Here is a 20,656-nt window from a genome sequence, read left to right as displayed (position 1 = left end):
ATGAGTTTAACACACACACACACACACACACACACACACACACACACACACACACACTTTATAGATTGTAGAATTAGAATTAGATTTTTTTCCTAAGTATTTGCTTACTATAGCCCAATAGCCTTTTTTTTTTTTTTTTTTTTTTTGGAGACAGAGTCTCGCTCTGTCACCCAGGCTGGAGTGCAGTAGCACCATCTCGGCTCACTGCAACCTCCACCTCCCAGGTTCAAGCAGTTCTCCTGAATCAGCCTCCCGAATAACTGGGACTACAGGTACGCACCACCACACCTGGCTAATTATTTGTATTTTTAGTAGAGATGTGGTTTTGCCATATTGGCCAGGCTGGTCACGAACTCCTGACCTCAGGCAGTCCACCCGCCTCAGCCTCTCAAAGTGCTAGGATTACAGGCGTGAGCCACCGCACCCAGCCCCAATAGCCTTTTAAGGTGATACTTTGGAATTAACTCTTCAGTGGAATAAAAATGAATGTCAGCATAATCAGTAGAAAGTATCTGTAAAACTGTTTCCAACAATATCCACTTTTTCTGACCTTTTCAAATGAAGGTGTCTAAAACTCACTGATTCTCACTTTTTACATTATATTGTATTACAAGTTTCTAAGTAGCTGAAGGTAAAACCTAGTCAGCATTTAATTTTCAACACTATTTATAAAATGTCCATGTCTGGAAGAATTCTGAGATCATCTAGTGTAACCCTTTAATTTTACAAATCAAGAAACTGAGGTCTGGGAGGTGAAGGGAGGATGTTTGGACTGGAGTGTAGTACTGCAGTGATTTATCGTGGGGCTCTTTTCATGCAGCAAAGGTACTCAGATTTTCTAACAAAAACAGTTATCAGTGGATGAAAGATCTGTATTTTTGCCTTGCATTCTGATGTAGTTTATTAAAGTTATGAAAAATTAAAGTTTTGTCAATACATAGTTTGTTAATCTTAATTATACCTATAATAAGGAAGAAGGCAAAATTTTCATAGAAATGAGGCTCATGGTATGTTTCTTACCATAGTAAGATTTCTTAGACATTTTGAATGATTTTTTTTTCCTTCCCATCTCATGTTTAGGAAAATGAATCTACATTGTCAAGTGAGGGTCATCTGGATTCATCTCAAATAAACAGTGCTCTTAGTGACTCCGAGTAGATTAGTGTGTGGTTTTTGACACACTTCCTATAATTTAAAGATATTTTTATACATAAACTAATTCCATTATGTAAGGAATAAATTACTTATATCTCCCAATTTCCTCCTCCCATAACAAATTAATATTAAAATGTGATAACAGACAAAATTAACAGAAATCTCCTGTGCACAAAGCAATGTAATTCATAGTGGCTTTAATAGAGATGACAGTCATGTAACAAAATGACAGAAGCACCCTGATGCGTGTAGAGTTTTAAAACATAGCCTTTATGATGATGTATTGAGTCTTAAGTGGTCTTTGTTTTTTTTTAATCTGACCTTTTAAAATTGGCTACTTGACACTTGGTCATAATGAGGAAATTACCTGCCTTCCCAAGGCTTTCTTGATGTACTGACCACTCTGTTATCACCCTGTCATCTTTTAAGTGGACATTTTTTTTTCTTTTGAAATGAAGTCTCGCTCTGTCGCCTAGGCTGGAGTGCAGTGGCGCGACCTCAGCTTACTGCAACCTCCGCCTCCTGGGTTCAAGCGATTCCTGCCTCAGCTTCCTGAGTAGCTGGGATTACAGGCGCCCACCACCATGCCCGGCTAATTTTTGTATTTTTAGTAGAGATGGGGTTTCGCCATGTTGGCCAGGCTGGTTTTGAACCCCTGACCTCAAGTGAACGCCTGCCTTGGCCTCCCAAAGTGCTTTTTATAGAATTTAAATACTAATACCAATTTATATTGAATGGCTGTCTAGTAAATGATTTTTTTGGGGGGAAATAACTTTATAATATCTTACTTTGTATAATTAATATCTTAGGTTTATATAAATTGACTTTTAACTATGAAAGAGTGTGATAGCATTTTCTAAAATTTCACTGTTTAAATTTTTAATTCTCTTGTAGGTATTTCTTTAAAGCATTTTCTCTTGTGGGAGAAACTCAAGAACGAGAGAGAGTTTTAATACACTTCTCCAATAGATATTTTTATTGTAACCCAGATACCATTGCTTCACAAGGTAATCTGATACAAATCCTTGAATTTCTGTTTTATATCAATGGTTATTTTCCTTATTATGAAAGTTAAATTTTATTGTGAGAAATTATGTATCTTCAGTTACCTAGTGATAACTATTAACACTTCTGTTTACTTCATTCTAGTCTATTTAATATTTAATGTCAAATTGGAATTAGAGTTTTGTTTTTAGCTGCCTTTTTATTTCATTGTGAGCATTTTCTCATGTCATTAAATATTCTTTAAAAGCATAATATTTAAGGACAGCATGATATCCTCTACTCTTACTTAAATTATTTTGTTTTCCACTTCTCTAGTGTGACAGACAGCATACTTTCTTTAAATTGTTCATGGTTTGTCACTCTGAGATTTTACGTAATGAATGAAATTTCAGTTTTCTTATTTCTTATACATTTGGTCTCTATATTTCTTGATGAAAGCTCATGTATCCTGAGTGTTGGAGTCAGTTTTGGAAAAATTAACAAATCTCACTGGTGGTTGCGCTGTGTCTCTGGTGCTTTCGTTTGATATTAATTGTAACTATACTGACCACAAACTTTTGTTGATGATTTTAATAAACTATGAGGTTATGCTTATTACACTATTTTTACAAAGTAAGTGACTTAATGGTAAACTGTTTGTTTGTGGACCTACCTTGTGAAGAGAGATATCTTTCCTCCATTTCAGTTCCTGCAATAAAGTACACTTTTCAGTGTTTGAAGTCAAGCACTTTGACTTGTGACTGGAAAATGTTTCATAAACTTACAGATGATGGAGTAAATCACTGAGACTAGATTCCCAAGAAATAGTAATTACCTCTTAGCTTCAGTATTGCCAATTAACCTGGATAGTTTACTTGGTATTGGCCAAGGTGCTTGCCTCAACCTCCCCTCCATCTCCAAGGCTGCAGTCACAGTTAGTTTATCACCTGATTAAGGTCACATTCCTATCGGTAAACTGATGCTATTCAGACCAGTTATTCACTATCTCTGTCACCATTAGCCCTGACAAGAGAATGAAGGAGATAAAAGTGGGCCGTTTTTATTAGAACCTTCTTCAAATCTAAGAATATGTTTACATTCTTGGATAAAATAAGAAATATGGATTCGTGACTTAATTGGCTGTTGATAAGGATATTTGAGAGTTGGCTGCTGAGTTCTTAAAATACTTTCGAGAATTTGTTGTAAATATATGTAGAACTTGTGATAATAAAGTGGTACTAGAATAAATATACTTTTAGCCACTTGGTAGTGTCTATTTAGAGACACTGATAACAGAAATCACCTACTATACTAAAGAACTTACTTTTGAAAATATCCTGGCTTTAATTTATGAGTGCAATAATTAGACCTTCTAATTTAGCATAAATTGAAAAGATTTTTACTGCATCTGAAACTGCTATTGTCTATTGTACTTGTGTAGAGAATTAGCAGAGTGAGAGTAACGAGAACAACTAATTGTAATGTTTGGAAATGAGAATCTTAACTCTACTTGGAGAACATTTTTATATGACTTTAACCTAACAGTAATGTGTCTTTGGAGGCTCATATTTACTTGTCTCCCATTGTAAGCAATGCTTGTCTGGATATCCTTTTACTATGTATAGATCACTAATTATTGCTGTAGTGCAAAGCCCTAGAAGCCGATTTGTTGTCTCAAAAGACATTGTTTGAAGGCTTTACATATCTACTACCAAACTGTCCTCCAGAGAGGTAAGAACAACTTATCAACAGTGGAGTCCAGTTCTGTGCATTGAGGTTCTTTCTATAAATTATTCTTATCCATTTTTTATTTCTTAAAACAGGACTAATTGTACCTAGCACAGTACTGTTTTCATAGGTTCTGAATGTATCCTATTAGTGATAATAAGGTGGAGTCCAACAGTGAAAAGCGAATTCATGCTTTTTTTTCTTGTATCTTTCTTTAGATGGAGTCCATTGCCTTACCTGTGCAATAATGCTTCTTAATACCGATCTACATGGCCATGTAAGTGTGGATTTGTGAAACTTAGATCCGAAACATGTCGGGCTTATCTCTGCTTTTATGTTCAAACACATTTATTTTCTGCCTCCCCATTTCCCATTCTCTACATGGTTCCCATGGCAGGTGAATAAAAAGAAATCTTTGAAAAAAGAAAGAATTTTTTTGTTTCACATGCTAGCACAGAGTATGATTTTAAATGCATCGTCTTGGTGTCTGGAGTTGTTTTAGCAGTAATGTGGGTGTTCTGTGTCTTCTTTGTCCAGTAGATGGCAGACGGAGCTTTTACTTATTTTTGTTTTCTGGTTGAGAATTACAGTTGATAGATAATGATGGAGAGAATATAAATTAGATCTGAAAATGTGAATTGTGTTTTCCCTACATACCATAGTGAGTTGAATAACTCAGCCTTTCTTGTGCCCCTCAGCTTATCTACTCTTTTACTAGTTGAAATAATAAAACAAACTAATTACCGTCTCATCATCTACTTAAGATAGAAGATAAAGTGTTAAAATGTATAATTATATATAAATTTGCAAGTTTTGTAGAAGTAGAATTTTAGCGTTTACTCGAACTCTTCATAATACTCTTTAAAATAAATGAACCTGGGACTATGAAGTAATTTTTGCTCTAAGTAAATATAGATTAGTCCATATTTAACGAATTCTGATTGTATTTTGAAGAGAAAATCAGGTGTCTGTGTAGAGTATATTATCCCTTGATTTGCCATAATATATCTTAGAATTTAAAAATTACATATAAAAAATTGATATTTAGATATTCTGCTAGTCACATAATTTCCTTTTTTGGAAAATATAGTGTTCCCTTTTAAGAAAGGAACCATGGAGCTCTATGGGACCATTAAGTTGGACTAGCTGTTATAAGAGGAAGGGATTCAGGGAGAAAGGGTTCCACCACCAGAAAGCAAACAGGAGATATAGTGATAGAATCCTAATTTTAACATCATTTTAACATATCTCAAAATACTCAGCTAGAAAGTTCCTTTTGCCATGTATAAGAGGTGAATTTAGAATCACTTAGTGGCTTGTAAACATAGGTAGCACGTGTCCAGAGATAATACAGATGAAAAGAAAATACTTTCAGGAAGCATTCTTGGGCAATATAGCATGGCTAATACACCATGTGGAAATGCAGGCATTTCACAGTGTGAATCTTGACATGACTACCGCAATAATGTTCATCCAGCTTGTTAAAGGGATGGCCAGTCAGTGGATTGTCATGACCACTTTTTTCGTGTTACTGGCCAAGCAAGTTTTCACTGCTTTGTCTGGCTGTTTGGTGATAACAGTTGCTCTTTGCACCCTTCTTTTCCTTAGCCTTTCTGGCCAAAGGAGAAAATTTTGAGTGCGTTTGGCCACATATAACATTGAATCAAGTCAGTGATCACCAGCATGAAGAATTCCCTTCACACTAGATATTTTGAGGTTCCATCAACATAAAAGAGTTGTACATTTAGCATCTGTTGACTGAGAAAAGTTTAATGGTGGAAGGAAAAAAATTCAGTAATATTGCAATTTCTCTTTAAAGGTTGCAGATCTCTTAGAGCTTTTGTCACATTTTTGATGATTTGTTTCTACTAAATCCTAGATTGCGTTTTTAAAAAGCGAATATAGCTTTAATAATACTTTTACATAAGCATGTATCTGAATCATAAGAACTTGAAATGTAGCAACCAATAAAGATGTTATTTTTTATTAGATATCTCAGCATGCTTGATGTCTAGATGAGCTGTGGACACCCAGGTTTCAGTAGCTACAGGTTTAGAGCTGCAAATCTAGGACGTTTGCTCTTCTTTAGACTTACAAGGAATTGTAAGGAGATTAGTTGAAGCATCCTGCTTCTTCTTGGCAACTGGGATGGAAAAGAGTTTACATAAATTAACATTTTAATATTACCTTGAGTTAGGCCAATCATGGATAATTAATAATTGGCAGTAGTGGCAAAATTACTGATAGAAGAGGGAGAAAATTATCAATAACAGTGAATCTCTGTCATATTCAGGATCACGTGTTTGGTGATAAGTAGTTCTCTGTTTTAAAAATGTGTGCGATATACTTGGGATTGTCTATTTAGGTTTTATGTATTAGTTTTCCATAATGCATGCTGTTACAAGTCTGTTGAATATATAGTAGCTATCATAAGAACTAACCATGTAAATATGTTTCTTCTATCTTTCTCCTCTGGATTCATTTTAAAAATAAATTATTCTTCTAGGTGGTAAGTTTTTAATCCATAATTCTGGATGTAGCTTCTCTTGCATCATGATTGCCTGATTTTTTTGTTGTTGTTTTAGTGTCCGTTTGACTTGTTAGCATGGCCCCTATGAAATCGAATCATGCAGGAGATAAAATGAATTATTTCTACTGTTCTGTTCCTTTTCACCTTCTCCTTAATGCTATACTACCTGGAATATGACCACCCATTACTTGATCCAATGCCAGAATAATCTTCATGGGGAGTGCACTAATCAACCATTATTCTTTTTTTCCTTACCATTGTGTCATAATAGCAATACTGCAGCATGATCTTTCTAAGAAGTGCCAAGACCAGCTTGTCCTCATATGCTTTCAATAGGGAAGGGCTGACTCCCCTATGAGGAGGTCTGACTCCCCTCTTGGGAGATTAACTTGTTTTGGCTGCTCTTGGTGAACCTTTCCTTTACTCTGAGGAATGAGGCACTGAGAATGCATTAATATGGGCCTTGGTTTGGCCTGCTAATTTCCTTACTAATAAAATAATGGAATATATACTAATATTTTACTTACATTTAGCTAATGTGACATGTTGAAATCCCTTTCTTTTTCTAACTTTCCCCTTCAACAAACATGTATATAGCATGCGTGTGCCTCCTCCTTTCCATACTCTTTGCCATTTGGGTAAGGATCAGAGGTGAATGAGACAATGTTCATGGAAGCCAAATAATCCTCTCTGATGGTATTGGCTAGGCTGACCTCATTAGTCAGGTTTCACTGAAGACATGGTAGCAGGTTGCTGAGGTGCTATGATGGGAAAACACTGGGGAGGTGTTTTAATTTCATGTTGGATTATATTAAACCTCTCTAATTAGGCTAGATAAAAAACATCTGAAGTATATACAATATTTGGGGGGAGAATTCAGTACCTGCTTTTAAAAAAATGTGACTGATATATCATTTTCCTAGCAAGAGTATCTACTTGTTTTTACTTGTGTGCAAGTAGTTTATTCCCTTAAATTAAATATTTTATAATTGTAGTCGTGTGGTGAATTTGCTATATAATTTGTTTTATTTTTGAAATGCCTCTTTATCTACAAAATACTTATGTAAATTAAACTTCTACACATACAGATACATTTCTCTTAAACTCTAGAGTTTCTTTCTTTGCTATATTGGAACTAAGTTTTATTGAATATTGTTTGAACTATCAACAAGGAAAGAGTTGAAAGTCTTTTTCTTCAACCTTGTTTGAAATGGTATGGATAAGATTTGATATGTTAGAATAAGTTTATACTTACTCCCTTTCTGGATGGATCTTCAAATGTGTTCTGTTTCCTACCACTAACTAGCTTGCTTGTACTTCAGTCACAGTTTAGTCAGGTTCCTACCGTCCTGGCAGGATTATCACCCAGGGCTGGTGTTCTAAGGTGGTAGGAGGGTTAAGTATAGAATTGCATAGCAGTGAGGAGTGAGATAGATCAGAGCATAGTCAGCTGGCCAGTTCCACAACTAGAAAGTCACAAGAGATACACAAGACAGTGGCTGGCCAAGGTCAGGCCATGGTAAGAGGCAGTATCCAGCGCATTGTTTTTAATCAAGATTTTTTGACAAAATGTACCTTTTAACATCAAGGCTCGAGATTTTCAGTAGCAGTTTTATCCAGCATCCCTCTGTTTTCCAGTATTGGCAGAAGCCAGCCCACCATGTACAATTGGTATAAGAGCCTGGTTGTGGTTCTTAGAGGTAGCTCTCTTTCTCGGGCTGGGCCTCCTACATATACTTTACCCTTGACATACTCAGAGCATGTTGAGTATCATGCCCTGTGGTCTGAGTTTAATGATCAGGCACGACCTTACTAATGTTTTTAGTGTTGGGTTGTAAGTTTGGAAAGGGTTGAAACCATATCTAGTACAACTTACTGGTAGGGAGAAGAATATAATCAAGGAAGAAAGTATGTTTAGGTTTTGTAACAGAACAGTGTTAAAAAAATGTGGAGTTCAGTGTGAGATAGATTGTAAGAATTCATTATTTCTTTTCTAATCTATAAACTTAATTATTGCATTGGCTTTCTAGGAGCCTAGAATCTTAAATACTGGATAAATATTTGGTTTATTAGTAGTGGAAAATGACTATTATAAAAATTATTTTAAAAATTTAATGCTTCATATTGTGCTATTTTATATTTTCACTGTCAAAAACATCACAGACTTCCATGATATTGATGAACCTCATAGAGTTAATATCCTCAAGAACTCTCTGCATCTGTAATGATCACTATTGTAACTGGCAGCTGTTAAGTACATTTGCATGCTATCCTCTCATCGTCCTGCAGGATAATATCTTCCATGTGGATACCTCTTCTGTCTGTGCTTCTCTGTATCTGTGATGCCCTCTGCCTTGAAAGGTGATGCCGTCTGCCATGAAAGCTATCGTTGGCATTCAGTTTTCTCTCTGAGCTTTCCCCTGCTGTAGCTTCCATCCATGGTCATAATTTCTACTGTGCTAGCACTGCCTTCTCCTTTGGAGTCCTCTCTCCTATCTCCTTGGTGCCGTGTTTGTCTTGTCTTACCTGGCTTTTTTTCCTAAATTATTATTTGCAAAGATCTTTTGATTTCTAACTTTAAGCTCAGGGGTCTATGTGCAGGATGTGCAGGTTTGTTACATAGGTAAACAAATGCCAACGTGGTTTGCTGCACAGATCATCTCGTCACCCAGTTTTGTTTTGTTTTGTTTTGTTGTATTTTGATACTTTACAGAGTTGTTTTTTTTATTTTTTATTTTATTTTATTTTATTATTATACTTTAAGTTCTAGGGTACATGTGCACAACGTGCAGGTTTGTTACATATGTATGTGTGTGCCATGTTGGTGTACTGCACCTGTTAACTTGTCATTTACATTAGGTATATCTCCTAATGCTATCCCTCCTCCCTCTCCCCACCCCACGACAGGGGGTGTGCATTGTTCCCCACCCTGTGTCCAAGTGTTCTCATTGTTCACTTCCCACCTATGAGTGAGAACATGCGGTGTTCGGTTTTCTGTCCTTGCGGTAGTTTGCTCAGAATGATAGTTTCCAGCTTCATCCATGTCCCTACAAAGCATATGAACTCATCATTTTTATGGCTGCATAGTATTCCATGGTGTATATGTGCCACATTTTCTTAATCCAGTCTATCATTGATGGACATTTGGATTGGTTCCAAGTCTTCGCTATTGTGAATAGTGCCGCAATAAACATAAGTGTGCATGTGTCTTTATAGCAGCATGATTTATAATCCTTTGGGTATATGCCCAGTAATGGGATGGCTGGGTCAAATGGTATTTCTACTTCCAGATCCTTGAGGAATCTCCACAGTGTCTTCCACAATGGTTGAACTAGTTTACAGTCCCACCAACAGTGTAAAAGTGGTCCTATTTCTCCACATCCTCTCCAGCACCTGTTGTTTCCTGACTTTTTAATGATCGCCATTCTAACTGGCCCATCATCCAGGTGTTAAGCCTGGCATTCATTAGCTGTTCTTCCTGATGTTCTTACTCCTCCCACCCTCCACCCTCTGACAGGCCCCACTGTGAGCTGTTCTGCCCCATGTGTCCATGTGTTCTCATCATTCAGCTCCCACTTACAAGTGAGCACACATGGTAATTGGTTTGCTGTTCCTGCCTTAGTTTACTAAGGATAATGACCTCTGGCTCCATCCATGTCCCTGTAAAGGACATGATCTCATTCTCTTTTTGTGGCTGCATGGCATTCCATGGTGTATATGTACTACATTTTCTTTATCCAGCCCTTGATGAGCATTTAGGTTGATTCCATGTCTTTCCTACTGTAAATAGTGCTGCAATTAACATATGCATGCGTGTATCTTTATAACAGAATGATTTCTGTTCCTTTACATATATACCCAGTAATGGGATTGCTAGGTCAAATGGTATTTCTGGTTCTAGGTCTTTGAGGAATTACCATACTGTCTTCCACAATGATTGAACTAATTTACACTCCCACCAACAGCGTAAAAGCATTCCTTTTTCTTCACAACCTCGCCATCATCTGTTGTTTTTTGACTTTTTAATAATGTAGCCATTCTGACTGGTGTGAGATGGTATCTCATTGTGGTTTTGATTTGCGATATTGATCAGTGATATTAAGGTTGTTTTCATGTTTCTTGGCCGCATATATGTCTTTTGAGAAGTGTCTCTTCGTGTCCTTTGCCCAATTTTTAATGTGATTGTTTGTTTTTTCCTTATACATTTAAATTCCTTGTAGGTGCCGGGTATTAGACCATTGTCAGATGGATAAATTACAAATTTTTTCTCGCATTCTGTAGGTTGTCTGTTGACTCTGATACTTTCTTTTGCTCTGCAGAAGCTCTTCAGTTTAATTGGATCCCATTTGTCAATTTTTGCTTTTATTCTGATTGCTTTTGACATCTTAATCATGAAATTTTTGCCCATGTCTGTGTGCAGAATGGTATTGCCTATGTTTTCTGTTAGGGTTTTATTGGTTTTGGGTTTCACATTTAAGTCTTAAATCCATCTTGAGTCGATTTTTGTATATGGTGTAAGGAAGGGATCCAGTTTCAGTTTTCTGCATATGGCTACCCAGTTTTTCTAGCACCATGTATTAAATAAGGAATCCTTTCCCCATTGCTTGTTTTTGTCAGGTTTGCTGAAGATCAGATGGTTGTAGGCATGCAGTCTTATTTCTGGGTTCTCTATTCTGTTCCATTGATCTGTGTGTTCATTCTTGTACCAGTACCATGTTGTTTGGGTTACTGTAGCCCTGTAGTACAGTCTGAAGTCAGACAGCACGATGCCTCCAGCTTTCCTCTTTTTGCCTAGCATTGCTTTGACTGTCTGGGTGGTTCTTTGCTTCCATATGAATTTTAAAATAGTTTTTTTCTAATTAAATGAAGAATGTCAATGGTAGTTTAATGGGGATAGCATTGAATCTATAAATTGCTTTGGATAGTATGGCCATTTTCATGATACTGACTCTTCCAGTCTTCTGTAAGCATGGAATGTTTTTCCATTTGTTAGTGTCATCTCTGATTTTTTTGAGCAGTGGTTTGTAGCTCTTCTTGAAGAGGTCCTTCATTTCCCTTGTTAGCTGTATTCCTAGGTATGTTATTCTTTTGTTGGCAGTTATAAACGGGAGTTCATTCATGATTTGGCTGTCGGCTTGCCTTTTGGTGTGTAGGAATGCTAGTGATTTTTGCACATTGATCTTTGTATCCTGAGATTTCGCCAAGGTTGCTTATCACCTTGAGAAGCTTTTGGTCTATGTTTTTACCTGACTTGGAGCTTCCCAGACACAGTGGCCCCAAGGCTGTCATCCCTGGAGCTTCTCAAGGTGGTCCTAAGAGAAGGATCAGGGCTAGATCTCACAGTTGCAGAGGGTTTCTAGTGGGGCCTGGCGTTCATTTTCACCAATACTCTTTCTGTCTCCACAATAAGGATATAGAGAATAGCCTGAGAACCTAACCACTAGGTGTTGAAATGTTTTTATAGAAGAATGTTGGCCAGGCGTAGTGGCTCACGCCTGTAATCCCAGCACTTTGGGAGGCCAAGGTGGGCAGATCACAAGGTCAGGAGATAGAGACCATCCTGGCTAACATGGTGAAACCCCATCTCTACTAAAAATACAAAAAATTAGCCAGGCATGGTGGCGGGAGCCTGTAGTCCCAGCTACTTGGGAGGCTGAGGCAGGAGAATGGCATGAACCCTGGAAGCAGAGCTTGCAGTGAGCCGAGATCACTCCACTGCACTCCAGCTTGGGCAGCGAGCAAGACTCCGTCTTAAAAAAAAAAAAAAAAAAAAAAAGAAAAATGTTATGATCTAAAAATGATGAATTGTAAATTGAAATTGAGAATATAATTTACTATCATATTGCCAATGGTCTAGACTTTAATAGGAATCCTTATCTAAGTATGCCATAGTTTAATCCTGCCACTGGTCAATTTTGTTGGATTCTATGACCTCTTAGAATGAAAGCCTTCTTTCCTTTTTTCCATCCTCTGTTCCTTCACCTGTCCCCTTTCCCCACCCTCTAGCCTCCCACTTTTGGTAGTTTTGCTTTTTTTAGAACAGGTTTATATATGGAAAATACCTCAGGGTAGCTTTAATCAGTTGTGTCAGTGGGGCTTATTGAGGGACCTCATATTATCTAACTTACACATTATTCAGTCTTCTTATCACTGTAAGCTTTTTACATTGGCACAGTTCTGTTATAGAACGTGATCAAGGAAAGCAGGTCAAATTCTAAGTCAGTTTCACTCTTTCTTACTTTCTGCAAATCGATTGTGGAGGAAGGAGGGAGGAATGAGGATGATGGTGGCTGAAACCCCTGACTCTTGTTTCCAATCCTGTTGCTTACTTTAATGCCTGTCCTGCTACAGCAATCAAGTTAAAAATTGTTTGGTTGGTCCTTGTAATTTGACAGTGAGTTAGGTGTGTTTATCTTCTCAAATTTTAGGGGAAGTGCTTTCCATGAAATATCAATAGAAGTCTGATATTTCAATATTCTCAAACTTTTTGGTCCCAGGATAGCTTTATACTCTTAAAATTTTTGAGAAGCCCCAAAATCTTTTGTTTACATATTAATATTTATCTGAAACTGAAACTGAAACCGATAAGATTTTTAAATTGCATTAAATCATTAAAAACCCATTAAGTGAATAACACATTTATGAATAATAGTTATACTTTCCTAAGTGAGAAATATATTAAAGAATAGCACTTAAAATTGTTGCTAGTCTTTTTATATTTGGCTTAGTAAAAGATGGCTAGATTCTCATCTGTTTTTGTTTATAGTCGGTTGCAGTGTATCAGAAGTCATGCATCTTCTAGAAAACTCTACTGTATATTTGAGAGAATGAAAAAAATGTTTTTAGTGTTACTATAAAAATAGGGTTGACCTCATGGACATCTGGAACAGTATCTCTGAAACGCTTTGAGAACCACTGTGCTGAGGTACTATTTTTAGTTCCTTTTTTTCTTCTTACCACTCTGATTCCTTTTTCAAAGGCAGGATATTATAGGACAGGTGGGAAAAGTCCCAGTGACGTATCAAATATTCCTAAATGTTGAGCTTTTAGCACTTAAATGAGCTCTGTGATTAGGGTTTGTGAGAGAGCACATTGAATATCCACTGTAGTCCTGGTTTTAAGATTTACAAAGGGTCCTCCTTTGCCCACCAATCATACATTTAAAAAGGAATGGACACCTGAGGGCAGCATGACATAATCAAACTTATTTGATAGCAAAGCATGCAAAATAAAAGCAAAACAGGAGCTTTCAGCAGAGCCACATAACTGAAGTAATTACCAAATCAGTAGTATGCCTTTCCACCATTTATTGTAACATGTTGGAGGAGGTGGAATTGTCATATGGGAGAGTATGCCTGCTGTGTTTTTAATATCCTGAGATTTATGAAGCCAGATTTTACCAATGGATGATGAGGGCTTTTAGTTTCTCTGAAAGCACGTTTTGCACAAAGCTTCCAGACCTGACACTATCAGAAATGAAGAATTTTAGAATCATTATGCTTAATTCTTCAACCTCTGGATCAGAGTATATGCTGTTGTCAGCTTTCCTAGTGAATACCTGATTGACACAGCTGCCCTATTCGCAGCCCTCCTAGGGCTGATTTTAAGTTAGGCGATGGTCAGAGCTTTGTAGGTTACATTCCCCAGATTGCCAGGAATGGCACGCTCAAAGATTTGGTCACCCGCTTGCTGAGTTTGGTGCCGAAGCTTGAATACGGTTTCTGGCTGCTCCTGATATGAATGAAATTCTCCATCTTCACTTTCCCCTTTGCTCTCATTATTGCAACCAAAGTTGGGAGCTGTTTCTCTGTTACGGTCAGGGGAAAGTGCCCTTTATTTTAAAAGCGAAAACCTGCATTTGGAGAATAGAATACATCAGGATGCCTAACCTGTTTACTTGCTCACTCACGATGTTGTCCTCAGTACCAATACCACTTCCTTCTGGTTTTCTTTAAGACAAGGGGTAGACAAGTTATGACTCATAGGCAAAATCCATCTGGGGCTTGTTTCTGTACATCAGTGTTATCGTAAATAGCCATACCCAGTTGTTTACATCTTCACACCAATTATAATGTTGAATAACTGTAACAGAATATATGACTTGCAAAGCCTAAAATATTTACTCTCTGGTCCTTTACAGAAATTTACAGAATTTGTCTGTTTTGGACTCTTGCTCTTAGTTCATGAAACCTGCTAGAGCTTGGACACTTGTTTCCCCAAATTCTTTACTAGAAATTGTTTATGGGAATGTATTAAACATATTGAGGATAAGTTTTTCCAGAAATGATAAATTTATCAAGGAACTTTGTTCTAAAGGGCATTTAATGCATCTTTAAATGAACACAAACAGAGAAAACATCTTTTTATCATAAGAAAGCATTTGAAAATGGTAATATTGTCGCTGCAGAGAGTAGCCTTAAATTGTTGCGGGATGACGTAAGCCTCCGATATAGAGAGTATTTTGACTTTTGATTAATATTTGCTCCCATTAAGGATGATACCTTGATTAGGCAAATATTTAAGAATTGGGCCTGCCTGGAATTTTGGGGTTCCAAATAGAATTTTTTTTTTTAATTTTCCACTTTGTCGTCTATTTTGTTATTTGATATTTTTTAAGTTTGATTAAAATGCCTACTGATTTTAAAGGTAATGATCCAGAGCTTCATCTTTAGTTGCATCTGTTTTGATAGAAAATATATTGATTTCAAGGTACCATTTCTGTACCTCTCAATGCATCAGGAGGCATTTTCAAATCTCCATGCTTTATTGATTTAATGGGAAGAAATTTAAAATATGAAAAAGTATTATTAAAGTACTTTATTGGCATGCAACTGGTCAACATTTGTTTCAGAGCAGAACTACTTTTATGCAAAGTTATCCAAAACTAATTTGGGAAGAAAATGAATGGAACTGTGATAGTGTATGAGCTTCTCTTGGATACTTATGAAGCCTTGAGACACAAAATCACTGATTAGAATTTGCTGTATTCGTTGAGTAGTGTTTGCCTGAATAATAGTATTTTAAAATAATTGAGACAGCTTGGTACATGACAAAGAGAAAAAAATCCAGACATCATGAGGAGTATTTCTTGATGACAAAGACTTCATTTTACTTTTATTCCCTTTGGAAATGGTATAAAGGCCTGAGTGGAAGGAAGGTGTTTAAATATGTGCCAGTAAGCAGCAAAATGGACTGATCTGACTCCTCACCTTTTGTTCCTAATAATTCTTGCCTAGAAGAATGATCAGTGAGTCAGAGGAGTACAATCAACAGATAAAAGCAACTTCAGCTAGTCAAGCATTCGAGAAGTTGTTGGACGTTTTTAACACATAGAAAACCACATTATCTTTATTCTCTGAACCAGTAAAGAAAATTAAGGTACAGTCTATTGGATGATTGTACTAATGCTTGCTTACTGCGTAGGACTCTAAGTATTTGAATTGGCTTTTGTTGGTCTGAATCTATATATCCATCTTGCCCACCTAACTGCTATTTTTCCTAATGGCTGTTTCAAAGTCCACGTGAGTCAAATTGGTATCTTTGTGCCGACATAGATAATGGTATGGTCACTGTTGAAATTGGACAGAAGGCACTGCCAAATAAGCAGTTAAAGTAAATCTGAATTTAGGATGAGGTATGATTTCATAGACCAAAATAGCTTCATGGACTTTACTGTTTTAAAATGTTATGAATTATGACAATTATTACTTAAATGCTGTTTTTAATAATTCCTTAAAGTAGAAATTAATGGTGTCCTGAAAAAACACTTTTGACTCTATAGCCTTTAAATATCTTGTTCATGAATCTCCCAAAAGAATTTTTTAAAAATAGTATCTCTTCTTAAAGTTTAAATTTGAAAACTTTTTGTTTGAAACGGAGTCTCGCTGTGTCACCCAGGCTGGAGTGCAGTGGCGCAATCTCGACTCACTGCAAGCTCCGCCTCCCGGGTTCACGTCATTCTCCTGCCTCAGCCTCCCGAGCAGCTGGGACCACAGGGAAACTTTTTATTGTAAGTTTAAGTATAGGCGTATCTCATTTTATTGTCCTTTGCTTTATTATACTTTGCAGTTACTGAACATTTTTCCTAACAAAGTGAAGGTTGATGGAACCCTGCATCAAGCGAGTCTATCAGTGCCATTTTTCAATGAACCATTCCCATATAAGACGGCAGACTTAACTGATAAATATATACGTTTTGACTGCACCAAAGGCTGGCCATTCCCCCATCTCTCTCTCCTCAGGCCTCCCTATTCCCTGAGACACAACAGTATTGAAATTAGGCCAATTAATAGCCTTAGAATGGCCTCTAAGTGTTCAAGTAAAAGGAAGAGTTTCATACGTCTCGCGTTGAATCAAAACCTAGAAATGATTAAGTTTAGTGAGGCTGAGATAGGCCAGAAGCTAGGCCTCTTGCACCAGACAGTTAATAAAGTTGTAAAGGAAAAGTTCTTGAAGGAAATTAAAAGTGCCATTCCGGTGATCACAAGAATAAGAAAGCAGAACAGCCTTATTACTGATATAGAGCAAGTTTTAGTGGTATAGATAGGGTATCCAACTAGCCACTGTATTCCCTTACACCAAAACCTAATCCAGAGCAAGGCCCTGAGTCTCTTCAATTCTGTGAAGGTCGAGAGAGGTGAGGAAGCTGCAGAAGAAAAGTTGGAAGCTAGGAGAACTTGGTTCATGAAGTTTTAGGAAAGAAAGTGTCTTCATAACATAAAATGCTTGGTGGAGCAGCAAGTGCTAATGTAGAATCTGAGGCAAGCTATCCAGAAGGTCTAGGTAAGATATTTTTTCCTAGAAACAAGGAAGAACATTTTATAATAAGGGTCATTTCATTAAGGTGATAAAACACTTCCAGTCAATATAAGCCCCAGTGATACTATGATAAATAAGAAATACAGATTTGGTCTCTGCTCCTGGTTCTTGAAATGGACCTCCTGAGTGACAGCAGTTCTGACACAGGGCTCCTAAATGCCTTGGATGAATGATAGGAGCATTGTTTATTCTAATGAGGCAAGCCTTGGTGAGCTCCTAGATAAGCTCAGCAAGGGGACTGGTTGTTAGGAGAAACAACCATGTGATTAGAGGGTTGGAATTTTCAGCCTCCCCTCCTTCCGCACACACCCCACCTCCAGGGAGCAAGAATAGGGTGAAGGTTTAGTTGATACCACTGGCCATTGATTTAATCAGCCATGCCTGTGTTATAAAGCCTCTGTAAAAACCCAAAGTATGGGGTTTGGAGAGCTTCGAGGTTGGCAAGTACATCTATGTGCTTGGAAGGTGGGCATCCCAACATCACAGGGACAGAAGCCCCAACACTTAGGACCTTTTCAGACCTCACTCTGTGTATCTTTTTATCTCACTGTTTATCTGTATCCTTTGCAATATCTTTGATATTAAAGGGATAAATGTTTCCCTGAGTTATGTGAGCCCTCCTAGTAAATTAAACCCAGATAGATGATCCTGCAAACCCCCATTTATAGCTGACTGGTCAGAAGTATAACTGACAACCCACTGCTACCAATTGACATCTGAAACTTGGGGTGATCTTGTAGGGCTGAGCCCTTAACCTGTATGAGCTCATGAAATCAGCACATACATAGTATTATAATTGAATTATAAAACACCCAACTGGTGTCTGCTGGAGAATTGGTTGTGAATGTGGAGAAACCCCCACATACTTCAGTGACTATTGTGTTGAGTGATGTATGAGTGTAGGGAAAAAGTCTTATTCTTTCTGAACACATAATAAGCCGTGAAAGAACAATGGACAGAATTGGAGGGAGAAATTGTTTTATTGAGAAATTAGCACCGTATATTAAATAATGCTTAGAATCACCATGCACGATATCAACAAGGAAATAGACTTGAACAACATAAAAACCAACTAGATCTAACAGATACCTGATGACAGGAGAGTAATCTTTAAAGTGTACATGAAAAATGCTCAAGGATAGGACAAAATTCGCAAAAAGGGATTGAAAACATACAAAACATGTTTCTGGACATAATAGAATGATATTAGAAATCAATTAAAGGACATTTATGTAGTCATACAGTATACTCCTAAATAACCAATAGGTCCAAAAAAATTTACAAAAGGAACTAAAAGATAGTGATGAAAATAAAAATATGTTGGCCGGTTGCAGTGGCTCATGCCAGCAGTTTGGGAGGCCGAGGCAGGCAAATCACTTTGAGGTCAGGAGTTCGAGACCAGCCTGGCCAACATGGTGAAATGCCATCTCTACTTCAGAATACAAAAAATTTGCCAGGCATGGTGACATGCACCTATCATCCCAGTTACTCGAGTGGCTGATGTGAGAGAATCACTTGACCCAGGAGACGGAGGTTGCAGTGAGCTGAGATTGTGCCACTGCACTCCAGCCTGGGCGACAGAGCAAGACTATGTCTCAACAACAACAAAAAAAGCAAAATGAAAATACAACATAAAAAACTTACGGTCTACAGCTGATGAATTGCCAAATTGCAAATTATTGCTCTAAATTGCTGTATTTTAGAAAAATGTCAAATTTACAGTCTAACCTAATGAAAGAAACAAAAGCAAACTGAGTCCAAAGAAGGGAAAGAATAATCAGAGCAAAGATGAATTAAACAGAGAATAGAAGAGTAATAGAGAAAAAGCAATGAAATCAGAAGCTTGTTTTTTGAAAAGATCAACAACTGACAAAAGTTTAGTTAGACTGACCATGAGTAAAAGAACCCTCAGATTACTAAAATCAGTAATGAAGAGGGCATTACTATTGGCCTTATGGAAATAAGTATTGTAAGTGAATATTGTCAACAGCTAGATAACCTAGATGAAATGAACAAATTCTTAGAAAGATAAAAACTACTGAAACTGAAAAGGAAACAAAACCTGAATAGATCCTTAGCAAGTGAAGAGTTTAGTAATCAGAAAACTTCCTACAAAGAAAAGCCTAAGATCAAATGGCTTTACTTGTGAATTGCATCGACATTTAAAGAAGTTTTAGTATCAGTTTTTTTACACCCTTCAGAAAAAAAGAGGAACACGTTTTAAGTGATTCTATGAGGGCACTATTACCCTGATACCAAAATGAGACAAGTCATGATAAAGATATCCCTTATGAATATTTCTTGCATTCAAAAACAAACCTAATTCAACAAAATATAAAAAGGATTATATAGCATGACCAAGTGAGACTGCCACTGCCCTGCCTACAGCCATGTGCCACCCACCTGCGTGCCACTTGGAGGCTCGGTGATGGCCACTAGGCCCTTTGTACCCCTACTGCTGGCACCCAAAGCTGTAGCTTGGGGCCCCAAGTTAGCCCTCTGCTGCTGTTGCAGCCGCAGACATTATGCATACCATCTAAGGGCCTGAGGACCCATTCACTCAGCCCATTGTTGCCACTGCTAGCACACAGACAATCCACTTGAAGACTAAAGATTCGTCCTCCTGACCTGCTTTTACCAATATCCACGTGTGTTGACCGAGGTCCTGCATATCCATCCCAGAGTTGCCATCACTGTTGCCTAAGAACTGGCCTGCCTGGTGTCCCTTTCACTAGCAAAGCCTCACTACAGCCGTTACTAAAAGCCACAGCTTTATCCACTGAGGAACTCATAGACACCACTGATGCTAAAGATAGTCAAAGAAGTCATATGGAGACTGCAGTGCTTCTCCCACCCAGAATCAAAGCCAAAACGCCTTACCCAAACAACACTATAGATAGCTCTATAGAAAAAAATGTCTTTCCCTTCGAAACCCAATCCATAGAGTTGGATGAAGCAAATGTTACACCAGATGCATAGATATAAATGTAAGGACACAAGAAACATGAGAAATCAAGGAAGCATGAAACCATCAAAGGAACACAATAATTCTCCAGCAACAGATGCCAATATTAAAAAAAATCTATGAAATACCTGAAAATGAATTCAAAATATTTCTGAAAACCCAGGTACTACAGAAAACAGATGAACAATGCAAAGAAACATTTCACCATCTGTATGAGAAATTCAACAAAGATGTCAGAAAGAAGTTAAATAGAAATCCTGAAACTGAAGAATTCAAAGAGTAAAATAAAAAATATAATCATCAGTTTCAACAACACACTCTAGATCAAGCAGAAGAATTTGTAAACTTGAAGACAGGTCTTTTGAAATAACCTGAGCAGATAACATTTTTTAAAAAAATAAAAGCGAAGAAAGCTTATGTAACACATACAATGACGAAATAGTGGAATTTTCAGTTTTCCTGGAAGAGAACAGATG

At 37.2% G+C, this 20,656-nt stretch overlaps 1 protein-coding gene across 29 annotated transcripts in view; it reads left to right on the top strand.

Moving 5' to 3' along the window:
• Positions 1 to 20,656, top strand: part of PSD3 (pleckstrin and Sec7 domain containing 3) — a 728,752-nt gene that overhangs the window by 454,143 nt on the left and 253,953 nt on the right. For 28 of the 29 annotated variants that reach the window (XM_063816241.1, XM_024345060.3, XM_024345058.3 and 25 more), the window contains 2 exons: positions 2,050 to 2,162; positions 4,086 to 4,144. In XM_063816241.1, the coding sequence (XP_063672311.1) occupies positions 2,050 to 2,162; positions 4,086 to 4,144 (172 nt within the window). Of the gene's footprint in view, positions 1 to 2,049; positions 2,163 to 4,085; positions 4,145 to 16,294; positions 18,480 to 20,656 lie in introns of those variants that run through there. The other variant, XM_063816242.1, reaches the window with a different exon arrangement.

Source organism: Pan troglodytes, chromosome 7 (genome assembly GCF_028858775.2).
Source record: "Pan troglodytes isolate AG18354 chromosome 7, NHGRI_mPanTro3-v2.0_pri, whole genome shotgun sequence".
NCBI lineage: Eukaryota > Metazoa > Chordata > Mammalia > Primates > Hominidae > Pan > Pan troglodytes.
This window is presented reverse-complemented; position numbering and strand designations above follow the sequence as displayed.